Source organism: Stigmatopora argus, chromosome 21, assembly GCF_051989625.1.
Source record: "Stigmatopora argus isolate UIUO_Sarg chromosome 21, RoL_Sarg_1.0, whole genome shotgun sequence".
Taxonomy (NCBI): domain Eukaryota; kingdom Metazoa; phylum Chordata; class Actinopteri; order Syngnathiformes; family Syngnathidae; genus Stigmatopora; species Stigmatopora argus.
The window spans coordinates 3,601,350-3,621,742 of NC_135407.1; the positions used below are offsets into that span (position 1 = coordinate 3,601,350).

General features: G+C 47.0%; 4 protein-coding genes across 6 annotated transcripts; all 4 read right to left on the reverse strand.

Moving 5' to 3' along the window:
- Positions 1-154: 154 nt before the first annotated feature.
- Positions 155-4,352, reverse strand: LOC144067138 (germ cell-specific gene 1-like protein). The gene is made up of 8 exons (XM_077590652.1): positions 3,823-4,352; positions 2,840-3,066; positions 2,448-2,732; positions 1,424-1,618; positions 1,179-1,238; positions 938-1,096; positions 765-876; positions 155-697 (listed from the first exon to the last, which is right to left on the reverse strand). Exons 3-8 carry the CDS (start codon positions 2,641-2,643, stop codon positions 262-264), a joined length of 1,158 nt encoding a protein of 385 aa, XP_077446778.1. The 5' UTR covers positions 2,644-2,732; positions 2,840-3,066; positions 3,823-4,352; the 3' UTR covers positions 155-261.
- Positions 4,353-4,489: 137 nt separating this feature from the next.
- On the reverse strand, positions 4,490-10,080 carry LOC144067137 (uncharacterized). 2 transcript variants are annotated; one of them, XM_077590650.1, is made up of 10 exons: positions 10,002-10,080; positions 9,177-9,294; positions 9,039-9,115; positions 8,822-8,977; positions 8,618-8,746; positions 8,229-8,349; positions 7,988-8,163; positions 6,370-7,828; positions 6,172-6,264; positions 4,490-5,928 (listed from the first exon to the last, which is right to left on the reverse strand). In XM_077590650.1, the coding sequence occupies exons 3-10, from the start codon at positions 9,105-9,107 to the stop codon at positions 5,915-5,917; spliced, it is 2,217 nt and encodes a 738-aa protein (XP_077446776.1). In that variant the 5' UTR covers positions 9,108-9,115; positions 9,177-9,294; positions 10,002-10,080; the 3' UTR covers positions 4,490-5,914. The 2 variants fall into 2 exon arrangements, with proteins under 2 accessions (XP_077446776.1, XP_077446777.1); XM_077590651.1 differs by lacking the exon at positions 10,002-10,080 and adding an exon at positions 9,803-9,964.
- A 976-nt stretch (positions 10,081-11,056) lies between these two features.
- LOC144067347 (serine/threonine-protein kinase SBK2) lies at positions 11,057-15,645 on the reverse strand. Of its 2 annotated transcripts, XM_077591011.1 has the most exons (6): positions 14,900-15,645; positions 14,349-14,450; positions 12,661-12,805; positions 12,398-12,600; positions 11,910-12,071; positions 11,057-11,843 (listed from the first exon to the last, which is right to left on the reverse strand). In XM_077591011.1, exons 2-6 carry the CDS (start codon positions 14,352-14,354, stop codon positions 11,277-11,279), a joined length of 1,083 nt encoding a protein of 360 aa, XP_077447137.1. In that variant the 5' UTR covers positions 14,355-14,450; positions 14,900-15,645; the 3' UTR covers positions 11,057-11,276. The 2 variants fall into 2 exon arrangements, with proteins under 2 accessions (XP_077447137.1, XP_077447138.1); XM_077591012.1 differs by lacking the exon at positions 14,900-15,645 and having other exon boundaries at positions 14,349-14,472.
- On the reverse strand, positions 15,640-20,279 carry rnf139 (ring finger protein 139). The gene is made up of 7 exons (XM_077591009.1): positions 20,181-20,279; positions 19,474-19,986; positions 18,056-18,684; positions 17,840-17,987; positions 17,558-17,664; positions 17,237-17,488; positions 15,640-16,947 (listed from the first exon to the last, which is right to left on the reverse strand). The coding sequence occupies exons 2-7, from the start codon at positions 19,634-19,636 to the stop codon at positions 16,198-16,200; spliced, it is 2,049 nt and encodes a 682-aa protein (XP_077447135.1). The 5' UTR covers positions 19,637-19,986; positions 20,181-20,279; the 3' UTR covers positions 15,640-16,197.
- Positions 20,280-20,393: the final 114 nt, after the last annotated feature.

Consider the following 20,393-nt stretch of genomic DNA (forward strand, 5'->3'; position numbering starts at 1 on the left):
TTTTTTTTCCTCACTGTCCGACAATTGCCTCCTATGTATTTTTAGGCTACAGTTATGTTAACTAGTTAGCCTGTTGTTCTACATTTAATTATTGTTACTTTACTGTATGTTTGTTCTTGTTTACTAATAAAATAAAAAGGGTCCTCTCAAAATGCAACTTGTATTCTTTTTTTACTGGACACGCACCTCAAGTATTTTCACAAATGAAAATTATTCATCTCACAAGGAGTGAAGAATCCCCCTCCGGGCCAGCGTGTGGCGCTAGCAGAGCGATCCGTCCCCGTCTATCTGATCCAGCTCCCTTTCGCAGTCCTCGCAGCCGTCCACGCCGCAGCCCTCCAGCATCAGGACCCCGGGGTCGACGGGGCGTGGACCGGCGGCGGCCATCCCCGCCACCCCGATGCCCAGCAGCGCCCCGCCGGCGCCGCAGGCCAAGGGACCCACGGCGGGGCCCACGCCCCGCGGCCACAGCGGGTCCGCCAGCGCCCCCCGCTGGCCCAGCCGGATGAGGCGGCCGACGGAGTAAACGCCACCCCCGGCGCGGAGGACCTCCTCGTAGGAAGGTGCGCGGGCGGTCGCCCGGGCCTCCTCCAGGCGCAGGCGGGCGCGGTGCTTCATCTCAATGATGGTCTTGGTGTAGGAGTTGAGGGTGGCCACGGCCGCCGCCATGCAGCAGCTGAACGACAGCCACGCCAGCCTAGCGAGCGAAACAAGGTTTTAAATAGAGTCATCTGGGAAGAAGAAGGAGGAGGAAGAGGACGTACGCAAAGGACCATCCGTAGTCCCACGTCTGGGGCCTCCAGTCCTTGGGCCCGATGCTGACGGTCATCTGGAAAACTGTGGTGTACATCATGTGGGCCACCATCCCCATCATGCCTGCAAAGGCGGGACGCGCTCTGGCGTCATCAGCGACCACGCGAGCAGACGGCGGCCGTACCCGAGAGGACGGTGCACATGGCGGCGAAGGCGTTGATCTTCAGGGCGTTCATCTCCCTCTTGGCGCAAAGGCAGATGGCCTCCACCCACATGAGCAGGAAGCCCGTGGCCAGCAGGCCGATGTACACGAACTCGCTGATGACCGATAGCCACAGGACGCCTGGCCGGACGGGGAAGGGAGGGACGGCACGGCGTGGCGTGAGAGCGTGACGACCACGTTGTGGCGGATCCACCCTTCTGACCTTGAGTCTCGCCCGGGGTCAGCTCGATGAAGCTGCGACACTTTTCTTCCTGGTCCTCACCTGGAAAATCCAGCGCCATGACAAGATGACGTTATCGTGGGGGTGGCTGAAAGATTGACCAGGTTTATTTCACATCCAATGCCTTTTGACCTCCCGCCCTAAAGGGATTGGACGTCAAATAAACCGCCAATGGCATCAAAAGTCAAGTATTATTATCTACTTGTGAATTTTGCAAATGTAGTCACCTTCATTGTGTTTCTCGCAGGAGAGCCAAAATCCCGTGTGGAAGTATCGCAGCATGTACTTGTCCTCACCCGTCTCCCAGATGTAGTGGACGGCGTTGGCCAGCTGTTTTCTCCTCAGGATGGCAAGCTGCTCCCTCTGAAACGGCGTCAGCGTCACGTTGGAGGCCGGGTTCCGCGGGTCCGGCGTTGGCGCCTCTGTCGTCCGCCCCCCCAAAAAAATAGCATCAAATGAAGACAGGAATAATATTATTATTATTCAATCCATCTGATTCTTTTTTAACCAAAAATGGACCCTCTTTTAGGAAAATATATTTTACAATTCTGACTCATTATCATAGGCACATGCTTTGCATTTTTTATCGATCAATAATTGTTTTGTCTGATTTTCAATAGTGAATGAGAGTCCACAAAAGTTGGTCAAATAAAAACACATTTGAACACAGCAAATGGCGGCTTGACTGACACAGATTCTCGTAATCCTCGAAGCTTTGTTGCTAATCTCCGGACTCTTGAGGATTCCTCCGGATTTATCTTATTTTCATTTTTGATTTTTTTTTACTTACAACTTAGCAACGGGAGAGATGATCCTGCTGCAATAAATTTCGTCCTGGAGTTTTTCGCTAAGGGAATTTCATTTTCCCCTCCAATGTTTCAGTAGCTCACGTTTAGAATTTATCGCCATGGATTAGCATCTCATGCTTTATGTTAGCATTTCATGTCAAATTTTCATTATTTTATGTTGCCATACCATCATATTTTGTCCGTTTCAGCATTTGCCATATAGTGAAATGTTTTAGCATTCCAGATTTAAATTTCAATATTTTTGGGAGTAATATTTCAGTAGTCTGTATTAGAGTTAACACTATGGATTAGCATTTCATGTCCAATTTTCGACATTTTACGTTGCCGTATCATATTTTGTCACATTTCAGCATTCGATGATTTTTTTTGGTCATGTTTCACTTGGTAGACATTTCACGTTTGTTCGTTCGCCCTGACGCCTCGAACGGATCGGTGTACTGACCCGTGGTGTAGGGCTGACTGTTGTTCTGGCCGCAGTTCTTCATCTTGACGGGCGAGAGGCAGAGCGGTTTGACCACCTTGTGGGTGCCCTCGCACCAGTAGGACGTGCAGAAGGCCGACACGGAGAGGCTGAGGGCCAACGACGTCAAGGCCAGCGACAGCAGCGAGCGCTGCCGACGGGACATCTTCTCCAGCATGGCTCGCTCACGGACGCGGCGCCCTCAAGGAAGTCGCTGGCGATCCAGCCCGTGCGCTTTGTTGCTCATCTCCGCACTCTTGAGGATTCCTTCGGCCAAAATAAATGACATGGGGGTCACTATAACTCACCAGCCAAGACAGACGATTTATCACCTGAAATTTTTGGACCAATGGGATCTTTTCAGGGGTTCTTACATGAAGATGGGTGTTGGCACGTCCCAGGAACGACCATTTTCTCCATCCCATCCCGTCAGGATGAAGATGAAGGTCGTAACCGCGATCCGCAGATCTCTACGACCAATCCGACTGATCCCACACTTTTCTCGACAAAGATTGTGATGCGAAAGGTCACCTCGGAGACTCTGATCCGTCTTAATCTGTCCGTCTCGTTCCCATGGGATTAACGTCTGGACCACCTCGACCTGAAGGCGTCCGTTAAACAACAGCGTTAGCAAAACTAGCATAGCATTATGAGGCGCGAGATACATTGTGAAATGCTAAAAAGCAGTTTGAGATTTCAAAATTGACATGAGATGCTAACCTGTAGCAAAAAATGTTGACTAAAACGTGAGCCAAAATACTTTTTGAAACAAAAACATCAAAGGCTGACATATTCCAGAAATATGATGACATAAAATATTGGAAAATTCACTTGGAATGCTAATATGCAGCACGAGATGCTAATCAAATGAAATTTTGAAACAATAACCAGACACTGAAAAAAGACAAGGTATAGAAACAAAAATGTAGATTGCTAAAGAATGATAAAAAATATGAGAAGTTGAAATCTGATATAAAAAGTGATATAAAAAATGATATTGAATGCTAACATGTAGAATGCGATGCTAAAGCCTCAATTAAAATTCTGAAACAACAACCTGAGATACTGAAAAAAATATTGAAACAAAAACACGTTCTGTCCAAACATGACAAAAATAAATATTAAAACAAAAATATCTAATCCTGAAATATCAAATGCTAAAAAAATGAACACAAACAACCCCCCAAAAAAGCACCATATGCTAAAACATGGCACAAAATGTTCAATCAACGACTTGATCTACTAAAAGAAGATAAAAAAAAGTCAACAAAAACATGGAATGGAGACACCTGACCCCCCCCCCCCCCCCAAAATGAAAAATTGCCATAAAAATGCCAAAGGGATGGAAGTAACTCACCAGTTGGGTTGCAGCGGCGCTTCTGAAGTTTTCCCGCTGGCGCAGCTTTGGGCTTTTCTTCTCGTAATCCCGGCAAGTCGCGGCCATCTGGCACTGCGCTGGGCTGGGCTGGACTTGGGCTCGGCGCCTCGCATCGCCGCGCCTCCACTGGCACGTCAACTCTGACCTCGGCTCCTATAGCAATCAAGTCGGCGGCGGCTATACGCGGACCCCGGCGTCCAGAAAATCACGTCCAACGTCTCCAATCTGCCAGCATTTGACAGATGGATGCTTTACTGTACCCGCACATACTGAAATGAACAAGGGGAGGGAAAGATGAACTCATTGGCTGCCATTGGTGGCGCTATGATTGGGGGTGCGGATGGTCGTTTGTCTCTCTTTGTGCCCTCCGGCTGAGTCGCGACCAGTCAAAGGTGTAGTCTGCGTTTCGCCCGAAGACAGCTGGGTTAGGCTCCAGCAACCCCCGCAACCCTTTCGAGGATGGCGGTATGGAAGATGAAGGAAGGAATTATTAGTCAAGTGATGACATGGAATGGAAAGAAAAACACAACAAATATCTGAAATATGAAACATGGCATGAAATGCTGATTTCTGAAACGTGACAAAATCCTTGCATATATTCAATCATTACAATTTACAATTATTTTTGAAGAACAATTCCAACACATTTGATGATTTATCATGAAACTTTAATCACATGACATCATCGTTAACATCATCACTTGAATTACTTGCCGTTATTTTAGACAGACGTCCTATTAAGTGGCGTCTAGTCAGCAAATGTGTTTATACTAGTAGACGACCAATCCATTTGAAGTGGGAGGGTGCCAACAAATGGATTGGACGTCTAGAGCAGTCAATGGCAGCCAATGAGTTAACATACATAAATTTCTAGCATTGATTTTAGCACTATTTCCATAAGTAATTCCATCATTGTGTTTTAGAAAAATAAATTAGAAACAAAAAACACTTACATGACTTCACATAGCATTTCAAACTGGCCATAGCGACAAGTCGCGTCCTTTGCGCCCTCCTGTGGTCACCTTGAGTAACGCAGCCTGACGGAAGACTAACAACTCTTTCACAATACATAACTTCTTAAATAAATACGTCAATAAATATGAATTCTGTACACTTAACTGACTACAACTGCAAAAATAAAATGTACTTATAAAAGAATAAATAAAAACGATATGACTCAGTCATCTTTCAACATTATTGTCAGAGCATAACAGCAACAACCTGAACTTTTCAATTATGCTGATTGTTTGTATGAATAAATATTTAAGCAATCAATCCATAAATACTCCTGATTGTATTTTTACACAGTACTGGAAGGTACTTGTGTGCTTACTGCAGGCATGCGATAAAAACACAACACTCGTTTGATCAGACGCGCACGCTTACAAACAGATTTGCGAATATACGTGTGTAGTATTTAAGCGTATAGATGTTGTGTGTACCAGGGCTGCTGTTTTGACTTCATTTTTAAGGAAAATATTTGTAATTTAAAAATAAAAATAAAGGAAAATCAACTCAATGTCTTTCAAAATGTAGTTTTGAATTCATACTTCATTTTTCACTTATAAAGAGTGGGCAATAACTAAATATTTGTGTATTTCTGTAGTCAAAATACGAGTGTGTACACACATTGTTGTGTGGCGTCATGTGTATTTGTGTGTGCATACATAATTCATAACTTGGTGACAAAATGTAAACACAGTTTGGTTGCGCCGCCATCGTGTGCAGCAGGGAGGGGCAAAGATTTAGCGGAATGCTAATAGCTACGCAATTTCAACACGTCAAACTATACACACTCGCACGCAAGAAGCACAGGTAAAGTGGGAGGAGCCAAAGACACCAACTACAGATTAATATTCATGAGTGACACTGACCCCGCCCCTTCCGGACCACAGCTATGGAAACGGTTGCAACACTCTGGAAGCTTGTCCTTGTGCGGGGGAGGCGGGGCTTAATCCAGGGAGCTATGCATTGCATGCTGGGAAATGGGGCGCAGTTTTCGGGCAGTCCAGAAGCCCCGCCCCTTCCTTGCCACCCAACCCATTTTTGTACAACCCTTCTTCTGTCCAAGTTAAAAGGAGTTTTCTTCAGGCAGCGATAAAGACACCAAAGAAAAAAACATTTGAATATTAATCATGAAAAATAATTGCTTATAGTTTAGTAAATGATAATGTTACAGTGCCATTGACGACAATAGTCGTCAACGGCGACCAATGAGTTCGATGTACTGAGTGAACTTTTAAGTTGGAAAAAAACTGAGAAAAACAAATGTTGACGCCCTTTAGCATTTAGCCAATGCTAGTGTACTGAATCGCAATAACGTCTTACCTTTTTCCGTTCGAGTTTTGGAGTCTCCAAAGGGGTCGGTGGTGGGGGAGGAGCTTGTAGGCGCCCCCCAGGCATCATTCGGATCAGCAGAACCTTCACGAGAGGAGCACACATTAAAGCTTCCTGAACACCACTAGCAAATATTTTTTTATTGACTTCATATATATAAGTCACATTTTCAAAATAATTTTGTCTTACCTGGCACTCCCCAGGGGTCATTCTGAGCTTGAGAGGCGTCCCCAAACGGGTCGCAATTGTCCACAGGCGAAGACGCGTTGTCTCCCCACGGGTCCGAACCACCAGGGGGCGCCGAGGTGGCCCCCCAGGCGTCGCCTCCGCTTCGGGACGAGCTGAGGAGGGGCACGGCAAAGGGATCCGATGCCCCGGCTTTTCCTTCTTTGGGAGGACTCAGGGGGGCTGAAAATGGGTCGTCCTTAGAGGCGGTAAATGGGTCAGCTTTAGGGGGCGCCGTGGCATCGGCATCTACGCTAGGTGCCATGAAAGGGTCGTCTTTAGGGGTATCGAAGGGATCGTCTTTTGGGGGTGATGTAAGATCGGCAGGGGGGCTCTGGTTGCAGGAAGGTGATATTAGGGGGTCGCCAAAGGTGTCATCTTTAGGGGTATTAAACGGGTCATTTTTAGAAGTGTTATCGTCTTTTGGGGTGTTGAAGGGGTCTTCTTTAGTGGAGTTAAAAGGGTCCTCTTTTGGGGTATTAAATGGATCATCTTTAGGGGTGTTGAATGGGTCAACCTTAGAAAGGTTAGCCTCTTTAGGGGTGGTGAAGGGGTCGTCTTTAGGGCTACTAAAGGGGTCGTCTTTAGAAGGGTTGGCCTCTTTAGGGGTGGTAAAGGGGTCGTCTTTAGGGCTACTAAAGGGGTCGTCTTTGGGGGTATTAAATGAGTCGTCTTTTGGGGTAGTGAACGGGTCATCTTTAGAAGGGTTAGCATCTTTTGGGGTGGTGAAGGGATCGTCTTTAGGGGAGTTGAAGGGGTCATTTTGAGGGCTGTTATCATCTTTTGGGGTGTTGAAGGGGTCATCTTTGGGGGTGTTAAATGGATCATTCGTAGGGGTGTTAAATGGATCATCTTTTGGTGCGTTAAATGGGTCGTCTGCAGGGGTGTTTTTATTGTTGGGGGTGTTGAAGGGGTCATCCTTAGGGCTATTAAATGGATCATCCTTAGAGGCGTTGAAGGGGTCGTCTTTAGGGGCGTTGAAGGGGTCATCTTTAGGGGTATTGAAGGGATCATCTTTTGAGGTTTTAAATGGGTCATTTTTTGGGGTCTCAAACGAGTTATCATTGGGTGCATTGAACGGGTCGTCTTTCGGGGTGTTGAACGGATCGTTATTGGAAGACGTGAAGGGATCTTCTTGCTGCTCTTCAAAGGAGTCCTTCTGTTTAGACGTATCGTTTTGGGCGACAAACGGATCGTCTGTTTCTGCTTTGAAAGGATCTGACGCTTTGTCGTCTTCGCTAGGAGAAGTTTTGGCAGGAGCCGAATCCGAGGGCGCGCCCCAAGGATCCGTTTTAGGGGCCCCCCAAGCGTCTGCCTTGGAGTCATCCTCCTCGGGGGTCTTGTCTCCCGTCCAGGCCTTATCCTCGACATTGTCGGCTTTTCCGGCGTCTTCCCATTTTAGCTCGTCTTCGGACAATTTGGCCTGTAGTACAAATATACACACTAACGCAATTAGAGAACAGCAACTACAAACGGAATAAAAGTAAATTAGAATGTCAAAAATAAAAGCTATGATAGCCTTTAGAGAGGTGCTCAATGTTTCATTAGCAAGTTGCTAAATAGCTACTAATTGCGGACTGACCCTCCTTTGCGTCTCCTTCTTCTGCTCCTCCTGCTTGATGCGTTCCTCTTTGCGGGCGGCGAAAGACGCCGTCAGGTCGGCCACCGACGGGATGTTGTCCAGCGAGGGGAGTCCCGAGGCGCCCGCGACGTAGCACGGCTTGTAGTTGGGGTCCTTGACGGCCTCCGACGACGAGGCTGCCGCCAGAGCGCTTGGTGAGGACACGAGACGGTGGACGCGGACGGTGGAGACGTTGGTTTACCTGATGAGCTTTTGGACGTCTTTTCTCGGGTCTTCACGGCAAAGTCTCGCTCCTCTTTGAGTTTGTCGTCATCCTCCATCAAGACTAGGACCACTTTGGCCTTCTCGCGTACGTTGGCTCCCTTGATAGCCCGCAATGGAAAAAATAAACCCTGATATAATACATTTTGAATGTTTAATCCAAGTAGTGCCGCAATCTAAAACTATCCAGTGTAAACGGAAACAGTACAGTAGTATTTTGTTCAAATATTAAAATATCAATTTATCTTCTGATCCTTGTAGCTAGTGGTTCTAACTGTATATTAAGTTAAGTAAAATATCATAACTCATTGACCGCCATTGATGTCGCTAGACGTCCAATCCAGTTTGACTGGGAGGGGTGTCGTTCACCTGATCTTTGCCGTCCTTCTCCACGAAGCGATACTCGGTGAGCGCTTTGACAATGTAGACGTTATCTTTCATCTTGAGGAGCACGCGGTCGTCGCCCGTCTTTAGGAGGTACTCCAGCAGCGTCAGCGACTGCAACAGATTAAAGGTCTTCACTAAACGGCGTCCGCCGGTTCTACTTGAACGCGTCACCATTTTATATTTTGCCTTGTGGATGTGCCTCCAGTTTCGGTCGTCCTTGAGCCTCTTCCACAGCATGGTCATGATCTCATTGCAGGCCACCACATTGTAGGTGAGATCCGAGAGGTCGGCCATCTGCGAGCTGGACGGGCCCCACGGGTCGTTGGATGTGGCTTCTCGGACCTGCCGCGCGGACCGGGTCAGATGACGTTTCTCCTTCTTTGACAATGCGACGGCGACCTACCTTGACCTCGGCCTCAGAGTAGTTCTGGACCAGGTTCTTCAGCTGTCTTCGCAACATGGACGACGTCATGGTGCCTACTGAGGAGACGAGGTTGGTTGTCGTTGTTCTTCAGAACATTTAAAGATGAAGAACACTAACCTTCAGTGATGACCCGCTGTGCTATCGGAGGCTAACGATGCTAATGTAGCAGCGTGGTTAGTGGCTCATCGCGTTGACCTCTTTGACTCCTCAATGTTCTAACTTAGAGTTGGTGAATCTGAACGCCAGGGAAGAGGGAAAACAGAAAACTGAATTATTTCAGTGCCAATGACGATGATAAACGTCAATTCAATGGGCTGTGTTAAACTGAATTAAAACTCTTTAAATGTGTTAATCACTAGTACATGCCGAACCATTTTGAACTGGCCTGAATTACATTGCAACACCTGCTTCAAATCAGTCGGACCTCCATTGCCCTTAATGTCAGAAAATGAGTTATACATTAAGAATGTGAGCTGAAAAACTCAAAAAAGGGCGATATTTGAACCCACAACATCGGTTGTGTTAACTATAAACACACATATACCGTAATTATTTACAAACAATTTGCTTTTCATCAAGTGGCTTTCGCTAGCTAAGAAGCTAAACGCTAGCAGAGGAGGTCTCGGGTTTCTAATAACTCAACGCAGAGAAAAAGCCGAAGAATTTTAACACTAAATGGCAATTAAAGTCACGTAAACGCACTTTAAAGCGTGGTGTTTTGATAATTCAGTCATTTCTAGAACCTTGGAGAGCGGCAGGAGACGACATGGCGGCGGCTGTCAGAAGCGGAGGCAATCATGTCTCAAAGAACATCTTTCTCCGAAACATAACAGTAAACGTCTGGTTTAAAAACGTCTAAAAAGAGGGGCACACTTCGTAGTTACCGGACGCCAATAAACGCTGCAGCAAATTGCTAAATTAACGATAACAAAAGAGACTCACCGTCAAACATTCGAGGAGCTTTTCCTTCTTGTTCGTGCTCGAGTTAAATTTTTGAGGAACCAGTGCTAAAGCGCCCTCTAACGACTGGAGTGTGCAGCGTTCGAAAAGCACAAACCAAAATAGGAACTCCCAAAAGAAATGGAAAAAACGTCAGAATGTCGCTTTTTAAATGTTTTTATTGAGATAAACACGCAAAAACACTCTCCTAGAATTATAAACACCCAGTATTCTCAGAGAAATTATTAAACGCCTACCATATTCACAATAGTTGGTTTACCCCAACCAAACTTTTTATAAACAATTAGTAACACTCACCCATACATTTTCAACGCTACATAGTTCAACACTCTCCCTAAGGGAAATTTTCCAAAATTAGTTATTTTTTGCATGTTACATGGCTCAATGCCCACATTTTTCATAGTTACATAATTCAACACCCACACTTTTTCTGTGAAATGGTCCTAAGCAGTTTATTGGTATTCCTTAAAACACCTCACTGCGTTCGAAAGTTGACCAATTGAGATGAAAGACGACGTGTTGACTTGAAAGTATGAGTGCGTTTCTATTTTGATACTTGGATTTGACAAATTGCCCACTCTATGCGTGGGAGTGAGTGTCACACATTCCCGCGCAAAAAGCGGTGGAGGTTGTGTCAAGTTCTTGTCAGGACATCAAGAATGCGTCCCAAGCGTTTACGGCGAGACAAAGTCAAGTCGTGCATCCGGTCGCCAAAAATGAAGCGCGGAAAGGTCGGCAGATATATATAGGTGCAATTCCTTCATGGGTTTAACGCGTTAGCGGAGACTCCAGTGCGATTTGGAGAATTGCATAAGCGATTTTTACTGCCATGTGACAGAAGTCCAAACTATTGGGGCTGTGAGGGATGGCATAGATCATCTGACCACTGCCAACCTCTCCTGGTACAAATAGATTGGACTTCTATAGCCATCAATGGTATTTCACATGTTAACAATGTTGTTGTTTTTTAGATGAAGTATGAATAAGATCTCCTCTTACATGTTAAAAAATGTTAAATCAAGGGACAAAACAAAATATTAATTTAAAAAATATTTTTAATTGAAAAAATAAAAACAAAAAAAGCACTAAGTAGTCATCTTTTCATCTATTGGAAAATGGTTAAATTTTACAAAAAAGTTGCCTTAAATCATTGTTTGCGTACATCCAAAAAGCGCCATTCGTAGTCCCAGATTGGACGTCTATCGCCATCAATGGCATCTTATGTGTTCAGTCCAAGACTTTTTTAAAGGCCCTTGTTCACCTTTGACCTCGCCCTTCCTTCTCCTTCACCTGGTTCACCGCGCCCCTTGCTCGACTTTTCTCCGGTCGCTCTTGTGGGCGTGGCCTTTCCCCGTCCGCCAGCCAGGCGCCCCCCAGGTAGCCCGGCGCGTCCTCGGGTCGCCCCCTGACCAGCGGGTCGGGATCCAACAGCAGGCGGAAGAAGGCCCGGGCCAGCGGGGTGAAGCGGGCGAACTGCGGCGCCACAGGGGGCCGCTCCATCTCCGGCCGGGCGTCGACCTCGCGCTGCGGTTCCGCCCAGACGTCCAGATCGTCCCGCGGGCTCTTGGCGGCGTCGAACCACTGGAGGTACTTGAGGTAAGCGTGGCAGTCAGACGCCGTGCGGGTCCACGGATGGGCGCCCGTCAGGACGGCGTAGGTCAGGACGCCCAAGGCCCAGCTGTCCACGCTGGGTTCCACGCTGACCCAAATCCGCGGACACGCCTTCTCCTCCCCGTCCTTGGCGCCTCGCGCCACCTCGGCTTCGGGGGTGCAGTAAGGGGAACGGTACCACACTTCGGGGACCTGGGTTCCCCGAGCCTTCACCTGCGGGGATCGAAGATGGGTGGGTGATTGAGGAAGAGCTATCGAGACGGTTTCTGGCAAACGCACCATGCCGAAGTCTCCCAGCTTGACCCAACGGCAGTCGGCGTCGCACAGGAAGACGTTCTCGGGTTTGACGTCTCGGTGGACCAAGCCCAGCGAGTGCAGGTGGGAGAGGGCCCCGCACAGCTGGGACACCACCCGCTGGCACTGACCCTCCTCCAGACCGGCCTGACAAAAAAAATCGGACTTTAATTTCATCGTACTCAGTAAATCATGTATTAAGGTGGAGTTGGTGGCAGCCATCTTGGGACAGTGGACTTCTTTGGCAAGCAGATTGATTTTCGAAAATACTTCTAACCCACTGAATTCTTGGCTGATTTAAAAACAGTTTGGTTTAAAACAACCCATAATAGTAATATATTTTTTCATTTTTTATATTTTTATTTTAGTTTCATTGCATTGTAATAAACCTCACTGTGATTTTCACTTAAAAAATGTAAAACACATTTCATGATATTGCAGTTAAGGCTCATTTTCCACAAGACAGGGAGTACCTCGGGTACGATGAAGTCATAGAGGTCGCCGAAAAGTCCGGCCTGCTGGGCGAAGACGTAGTCCGACGGCGTGAAGTAGGCGATCCCGAGAGCGCGACTCAACGACGGGTGGGTGCAGAAGCGCAGCGCCACATTGTACTCTCGCAGGAAGGCGCTCATGCACGTGCCCACACGGGGGAAGAACTTGAGCGCCATGGCGGTACCTGTGAGACACGCCCAATGAGCACTTGGCGGCGGCGAGCACATAGCAGCGGAGGACTAACCGCTTTGGAGGTGCACGGCCAGCATGACCTTCCCGTACGAGCCTTCGCCCAAAAGTTTGAGCACCCGGAAGTGCTCCGACGTCTCCAACTCGGTCAGCGACTGCGCCGTCAGGTGGCACGTGTCGTCCAGGAGCCGGGCGGCCGCCTACGAGCGCCAAGCAGTGCATGTCATTTCATTTTTTTACAATTTTTTATTGCACTGTAGGCTAGCTGAACACTGAAAATTGCACATTTCACTTCATTGGACGACCAGTTATTTTGTTTTGGAAAAAAATGGAGTATTCCAGGTTTCAAACATGGCCTTGCGTGACCAGGTTTATATCAAATACACCATTTTGTTGACTTGTTGATATGTCAGTGTTGGTTTGGTAACCGCGGAAACCATAAAGCCGGACACTCCAACGTAACAAAGACGGCGAGACTTACCGAAGCCTTTTTATGAGACGATAACAAGTTAGATGAACCCTCGACGGCTTTAAGGCGATGATAAACAGTGGGCGTCGCCATAGTGACACCCCCACACGTACATAAACATGTCTGTTAATAGTGCTAACAAAGCCCTCGGAGATGCTCGGTCGTGTAAACAATCTGGACTGGCCGCCAAACAGTGGCGGCGGACGCAAGATAATTCCAATGAAAAATGTATGTATTTTAAATAATAGATGGTTACTACTGTCATTCAAACTGGAACTTGTGATATGGACATGCTAATGCTAATGGTTGGTGCTAGGCTAGCCAAAGAATTGCAGCCCTGTGGGATGAGCTCATTTCACTCATGATACTTTCATGCTCACATTCCAGATTGGACACTTTGGAGAGTGTCAGTTTCATGAGATATTGGACCTTCAAATTCTGGAACTTTAACAGATCAAGCGGATGCTGTCATCGCCAAGTCACGTGGGCGACCGCTCAGCCATGCTGAGGATGATTTACGATGTTTGTCGAGCACTTTCGAGCCATCTATTAATAAAATGAACAGGGGCAAAATGTAAGATAGCCCCGTTTTGATCCTAGACGGTTATTTAAGGGGACACAGGTGTGGTGCCGTGACTTGACTGAGCGGGACTTCAATTAAAACAAAAAACTGAGACGTAGTTGCCTTAAATTAAAAAAATGCAAGATAAGACAGGTCATGAATGTTTCCTTTTTTTCATGTGCAAAATGTCATAAAGTTCAAACAAGTAGCAGAAAGGGCTTTTATTTTTATTGGTCATTTTATCAATTTACATATTTTTGCAAGTACGCAATTTTGTTTTGAAACTTGAAGCTCTATGGAATTTCGACAGAAACTGCATTTTCAAGCTGTACTACAACATCAAGTGTTCATTTTTTTAAAGTTTGTTCAAAAGCTTTGATTTATATTTTTTCATATTACAACTATTTTCCAGATGTTATAATTAATCTACTTTTTTCCAAAATGTTTCAAAATACTATTTGACACCAAATTGTCAACATTTTTGAGGATGTCAAGAAAATGGATTTTATTGACATCCATGAAAGGGCCAAAAAAACATCTTTTACTGTGAAAAATAACATTTTAGCCAATTTTCAGTCCATTTTTATAAAGCAAACAAATACAAGCAATAATAATAATAATAATAATTTCCATCTCTTAACCCCCCCAAAACAACTGAGACTTACTAATAAGTGCAATATATTAAAAATAACAGAATAGCATGATTTCTTACCGTCATTTTGGGACTTGGGTCCAAACGCTGTTCAGTCGGCGAGTCCTTCGTCACTTGGATGCTGCGCCAGAACCAAATCACCAAAACAAAACGAGGAACCACCTTTGGACGTAGAACAAGTGAAGTGAATCAGTCCGTTTGCAGTTGCAGTCACAAATAAGCCGGGAACGTTTGGTTACACACTTGTAATCACACACACTTGCCTTCCTGGATGTGTGTGTGTGTGTGTGTGTGTGTGATTGAAGACCATTGGAGAATCAGCACCATCTGGGGGTACGCGACCCATCAAACATTTGAGGTTGAGGGAGGTCAGTTATTTTTTCAAAGCGAAAAAGTGAAGAAATCCAAATAGAAATGTGACAAAATTTTCAACTCAAATCTGAATAAAGCAAAAAACCAATGTGCAGTGAAAAAATATTTTCCCAAATGCTAATACACCAACTAACTAAAACAAAAATAATGCAACATTACATATAATAGGAGGAAATATTAAAAAAAAAAAAAAATGCTAACCATATAACTGAATAAAGTCAGAAAAAATAAGTACGTACTGCGTTAGAGTGTCAACCAGTTCAGGATGTAAACCGCCTCCTGCCCGCAGTTAGCTGGGAAAGGCTCCAGCACCCCTGCATCCTTCCTGTGAAGCAGAACAGAAGATGAATGAATACAGAGTAAAGTTCCATACAAAAAAATAATTATAGTACATGAAAAATACATATACTAGTACCATAACTCCAGCAGTGTCTTGACTTGATCGCCTTTCTTTCCAAATGCAATTTTTGGCAAAAAAACAGACTGGCGCAATATCAAATCTCATTTTATTTACATAAATCTATTTTTGTTTTCCATCCAAAAGGCATGAGGAACGCTCAGCCCGGCGGAAAATCTTCCCAAACAACTTCAAGTCTCTCCTGGTACAGCAGACAACGCTTGTGCTTAAAAAGCCGTCGTAGCAAACGCGCAATTTTACAAAAATAGTAGTCGAGGATTTGTGGGCTCCTTTCGGTGTCGGCTGAAAAGATTCTCACGCTCACAATCAGCTTTTGGTTTTTTTCCCGCGTGTACTTTTTAACGTCATGTACAAGAACGTACATAAATGAAGGCACGGTCGCACAAGTGACCACGAGTCGCCGGACGCCGGGGCTTGGCACCGATTGGACGAAGGGAGAGCACTGGGGGGGGGGACCGAGCAGGACGGCCGCCGGCCAATGGATATTTTTGCTGACGTCCGTGGTCGTCAATGGCAGCAAATGTGTTGGAGACGTATGTGCGCTCCGATTAAAAAAAAAAAAAAAAAAAAGCACACAAAACATTTTGAAAGCAGCCTCATAAAATGAAAAATGAAAACGACCATTGCTAAAAGTGCACCAAAAAGTATTTGGGGGTGAAAAAGTAGCACAAAAATATATTTTTCCCAAATCCACTTCAAATAAAACAAAAAAAAGGTTTAAATTAGCCCCAAAAAGGATTTTTTTCAATTAAATAAATTGAAAACTAATATTTTTCATAAAATTCAACGAAAAGAAAAAAAAATTAATTCATTGCGTGCCATTGCCAACGATAGATGTCCAATTCATTTAAAGTAGGACTGACTTTTAATGCTCGTTTTTCTAGTCACAATGGATTGGACTTCAGGTGGTCACTGGCATTCAATGATTTAAACTTTTCAAAAATAAGGCAATTAAAAAATAAAACAAAGAAACAAAAACCACAAGAACAAAAAAGACAAAACCAAAAATGTGCTCCAAACTAAACTCCCCCCCAAAATCAATTGAAAAAAAAAAAAACTAAATTCATATTATTTAATTTGAGCGCGAAACATCCCAAGCTCATCTTGGAGCGGCCGGAATCAATCGTCAGCGGCGTCCGTGTCATCGTTCAAATACTCCTCCTCGACGGGCGTGCCGCCGTTTTGCACGCCCCAGTCGTCGTCGTCGTACTCGATGCTGTCGTTGTCCTCCAGCGGCTCGCGGTCCGGCTCCCCCGCCGCCGCCGAGGCGGGCCCGCCCCCGGCCGCCGCCTCGCCGTCTCCCGGCGGATCCCCGTCGGGAGCCGGCGGCGGGGGCGGCCGAGCCGCCGGGGCGTTATTGTTGGAGAGGGCGTCGCCGTCGGCGGCCCGCTCGTCCACGTGGACCCTCTGGTGGCACATGGGGCAGGTGTCCTGGATGTAAAGCCACTTGCGCAGGCAGAGTGCGTGGAAGTAGTGGCGGCAGGGCGTGACGCGCGCCGAGGCGGCAAAGTCCTGGTAACAGATGGCGCAGACGTCCTCCACGCGGCGCAGACGCTCGCCGCGCAGCTCGGGCAGCGAGCGGATCTTGCGCACGGCCGTGCGGCGGTTGACGAAGGTCCTCCAGCCGTTGCGCGCCTGCAGGTAGATGTTGAAGTAGGCGTGCAGGCACATCATGCAGGCGCGGATCTTGCTGCCCGACTCGAACATCATGGTGTAGGCGCCGTTGCCGAACATCACCACGCCGAACAGGAACTCCATCACGTTGCCCGCCGAGCGCACGTAGTACACGTAGTCGTCCAGCTTCTCCCACAGGGCGTCCGACAGCCCGTCCGCCATGAACAGGGCGTACACCGTCAGTGACACCAGTACCTAGTCGCCAGGGGAAGACAGAGAGGCCAGTCAGCTACCAAAAGGATTACGGAAAAAAAACAGAAAATTGGAAATACAAGAGGAAAATATAAAATAAAATATACTAATAAATATATAATAAAAATATATGAGAAAATACTATTTTATGTCATTTTAATTTTCGCGCACAATATGGAAACTGACATTAACAGCGATAGACAATCCATTTGGCCCGGGAGACCTCTACCGGGCCAAATTGGACGTCTATCTCCGTCAACGGCTCGAAACCCAATCGTCGGGCGCCACATACCTTGAGACACAACTCCACGCAGAAGGCGGTGACGGCGAACAGCCAAGTGTTGAGGGCGTAGTGTTGCAAGAGGGCGTGGCTGAGCGCCACGGGCAGCGCGAAGAGCGCCGCCGACACCAGCAACACGGGGAAATGGCGGCGGAAGGATGAGACGTGCGAAGCGCTGAGCGACATCAGAACCGGGTCGGTCATGCCTTGGATGAAGTGCAGGATGGCCGTCAGCAGGAGGCACATGTTGCGGCTCAGCCGGACCTGTGCGAGCGACCGGCGTCGGGTGAGTGGCAAAACGTGACGGCGGTGAGGTTCTGAATGGCGTCCTACCAGGCGCTCCTCGGGGTCCAGACCGCTCAGGCCCGTCTGCAGAGCCAGGATGAAGAAGAGCACCGGAGCCACGAATCCCAAACGTTTATCCTCCTCCTCCGTCGAACCTGAACCGCCAACGGCGCCGCCATTAGTCCAAAACAGTGGAAAAAAAACATGCTTAAATAGTGTAATTCAAAAATGAAGCAAAACACAAACACTTCTCCATAAAATGTAAACAATAATAATAATCCAAAGAGTTTCTTTAGCAATAGAAAGAAAATACTACAATTTCTGACGCACCAATGAAAGTGAGAATGCTGAGGCCCAGGTAGTGCGCCACGGACGAGATGACGGCGCTCATGCCCAGCACGGTCAGCATGGAGTCGCACCCGGAGATGATCAGGTTGCTCGTCACGTCCCACAACAGGTCCCAGCTCAGCGGATGAACCTAAAAACGGACGGCGAGCGTGGTCACGGCTCCGGCGAAAGCCGATCGAGGCGGCTCGTCGCATTTACCTGCGAGTCCAAAATCCTGTCGGCCCCCTCCCGCCGCACGGCCTGCACCACGTACACGAGGATGAGCGCCTGGGCGATGACGCGGCTCAGCCAGAAGAGCCGCAGCACGTCCGGGAAGCGGATTCTCTTCCAGGTGTCTTTAAGCAGCAGCTGCAGGCCGTACATGCGGTACATGTGGCGCACAAGCAGGTACACGTAGCGGCACGAGTAGTAGAAACGCTTGAGGCGGGCGGCCAGGCACGCCGTCGTGGCGAGCGCCAGGATGCCGCCCGACAAGACGGCCGCCGAGCGCCGCGCCTCCGGGGGCAGCTCCATCATCAGGCCCCACACCGGCACCGTCACGTCCAGGATCACCAACGCTGCCGGAGACGAGCGCAGGCCCAGGAGGAAGACGTAGGCCACACCGAATGACAGCTGCACGGCCGCCAGGGCCAGCCACGGCGCCGCCCCTTTTCGCGGCGGACGGACTCCCGCCGCCTTGTAGAAGGCGCCATACAGGTCCGGGTGGGCGGCGGCGGCGTAGTTGATCAGGATGGCCGCCGCGGCCAGCGCCACGGCCAGAAAGAGGGAGTAGAACTTGAGGAGGGCCTTCTGAGACAGGAGGAGCACCACGCCGGAGACCAGCACACCTGCAAAATGACCAAACACCATTACAATATAGGTTACATCTCTTTCCTGGGCTCATGTTAATAAAAATAATGTTGTTTGTCATGTAGTGATTATTTTGTCACACTATTTTCGTTGCTCTAAAATATGAGTATAAAAATGTATCGGCAAAACATGTTTTAAAAAACATTACCATCAGACCCTCCAAACTATTTCCATACTTCAGACGTTATCACTTAGGTATGACTTGATTTTAACGTTAGCTTCCTGTGACAGCTAGCATTACATATTCGTAGCGTGTTTTTAAAGATGGTATTTGGTATACAACATGCTTTTATTTTAACAAAAACATTGTACGCCTTAGTTAGAGTTGCTGTATAGCTCTCCAAAATAAAATAAAAATGAAAAAAATAAATGATTTATCAACTATGCAAATAAATAACATCTTCACTACCGCGTCTTTTTCAATAATCCTCTGAAAATAAATACCGCACTCAACCTCAAAAAACACACCAAGATCCTGCGTTCTCTTCAAATGTCATGTTACTTCTTCAATTAACTTTCTGTCTGCCATTGACGGCGCTAGACGTCCACTTTTTTCAGCTCAAATGGCTTAGACTTCTAGCGCCCTCAATGGCACTAAAACATGATCATTCAACGCACGCCATCACAATGCATGACATGTACTTAAACATAAAAATGATGACAACTTATTGTTGAGCTGTCTATGACTGACAGCTGACGTAACACCGCGGGCTAGTTGACGTTAGCTAGCTGTTCGCCATGACTGTACGTGTGTCATTCAAATTTACCCAGAACTCGGAACAAGCCGGTTCCGACGGTACCGGACCATCCCGGCCCGGGGTTGGAGTACGAGTTGAAAATCGCATCGATGATAAAGATACAGGGGACCCGCAGAGCCACATCGAGCACCGCCGAGGCCTGCTGGCCTATCCGGGTTTGAGTGGACGCCATACGGCTTCGGGCTCACAGCTCACGGTCCCACTTAGTCCGGGTCGTCCATGTATCGTGGACTGGAATGAAAGTCGCCCACTGACAGGCTCGGTTCTTGGGTTTAGCTCAGGCTGGACTCGGCTTGGCAGCTACGAGCCGCGGCCGCCATATTGGGACTCTTTAACTTTTCGGTACTTCTTCGTTGATGGAAAAAGTAGGCGGTGCTTACTCGTGGGACACTACTGCCACCTAAAGGCTGAATGCAAAGTTACAACTATAACTGCACTAGTACTATACGTATAGTATATACACTAAACTTTTAATACCGTAGTGGCCATAAGGTTGGAATTTCCCACTGGACTCAAGGGTACCTGAAATACACAAATGCAATGAGATTAAAATACATGGCTAGCCATTCATTCTCATTCACAGCAATACATAATATATATAAAACCACAATTAAATAAAATGGTGCCATAAATTCTTGGTAAAAATAAATTGGACATCTATCTCCATCAGTAGAAGCAAGAGAACAAAATCCAAAGGAAATGTATTCTTGTAGTACCAGGGAAGGAAGTACTACTCCATGTGCACTGCAATTGGCTGGCGACCAGTCCAGGGTGCCTTCCCACTTATGCAGGAAATCAGCCAGCGTTAGCTAGACATGAAATTACCGAGCGGCTGTGGCACTTGTATTAAAAGTTAGCGCTGCTGTCACTCCCTGACCCTAATATGACATCACACAGCTACTCGGTCTTTGCACGAGAGGCAAAGCGTC

Excerpts from the sequence above, each read along its gene's own strand:
- LOC144067137 (XM_077590650.1), bottom strand. The coding sequence starts at position 9,107 with ATGACGTCGTCCATGTTGCGAAGACAGCTGAAGAACCTGGTCCAGAAC. Across the intron at positions 8,978-9,038 it reads ACTCTGAGGCCGAGGTCAAG|GTCCGAGAAGCCACATCCAA; the intron begins GTAGGTCGCCGT and ends TCCGCGCGGCAG. Across the intron at positions 8,350-8,617 it reads AGAAGGACGGCAAAGATCAG|GGAGCCAACGTACGCGAGAA; the intron begins GTGAACGACACC and ends CGGGCTATCAAG.
- LOC144067347 (XM_077591011.1), bottom strand. Across the intron at positions 12,072-12,397 it reads ATGACTTCATCGTACCCGAG|GCCGGTCTGGAGGAGGGTCA; the intron begins GTACTCCCTGTC and ends TTTTTTTGTCAG. Across the intron at positions 11,844-11,909 it reads AGCTGGGAGACTTCGGCATG|GTGAAGGCTCGGGGAACCCA; the intron begins GTGCGTTTGCCA and ends CGATCCCCGCAG.
- LOC144067138 (XM_077590652.1), bottom strand. The coding sequence starts at position 2,643 with ATGCTGGAGAAGATGTCCCGTCGGCAGCGCTCGCTGCTGTCGCTGGCC. Across the intron at positions 1,619-2,447 it reads CAGTCAGCCCTACACCACGG|AGGCGCCAACGCCGGACCCG; the intron begins GTCAGTACACCG and ends GGCGGACGACAG. Across the intron at positions 1,097-1,178 it reads GACCCCGGGCGAGACTCAAG|GCGTCCTGTGGCTATCGGTC; the intron begins GTCAGAAGGGTG and ends CCGTCCGGCCAG.
- rnf139 (XM_077591009.1), bottom strand. The coding sequence starts at position 19,636 with ATGGCGTCCACTCAAACCCGGATAGGCCAGCAGGCCTCGGCGGTGCTC. Across the intron at positions 17,665-17,839 it reads CAGCATTCTCACTTTCATTG|GTTCGACGGAGGAGGAGGAT; the intron begins GTGCGTCAGAAA and ends TTGGCGGTTCAG. Across the intron at positions 17,489-17,557 it reads TGGACCCCGAGGAGCGCCTG|GTCCGGCTGAGCCGCAACAT; the intron begins GTAGGACGCCAT and ends TCGCTCGCACAG.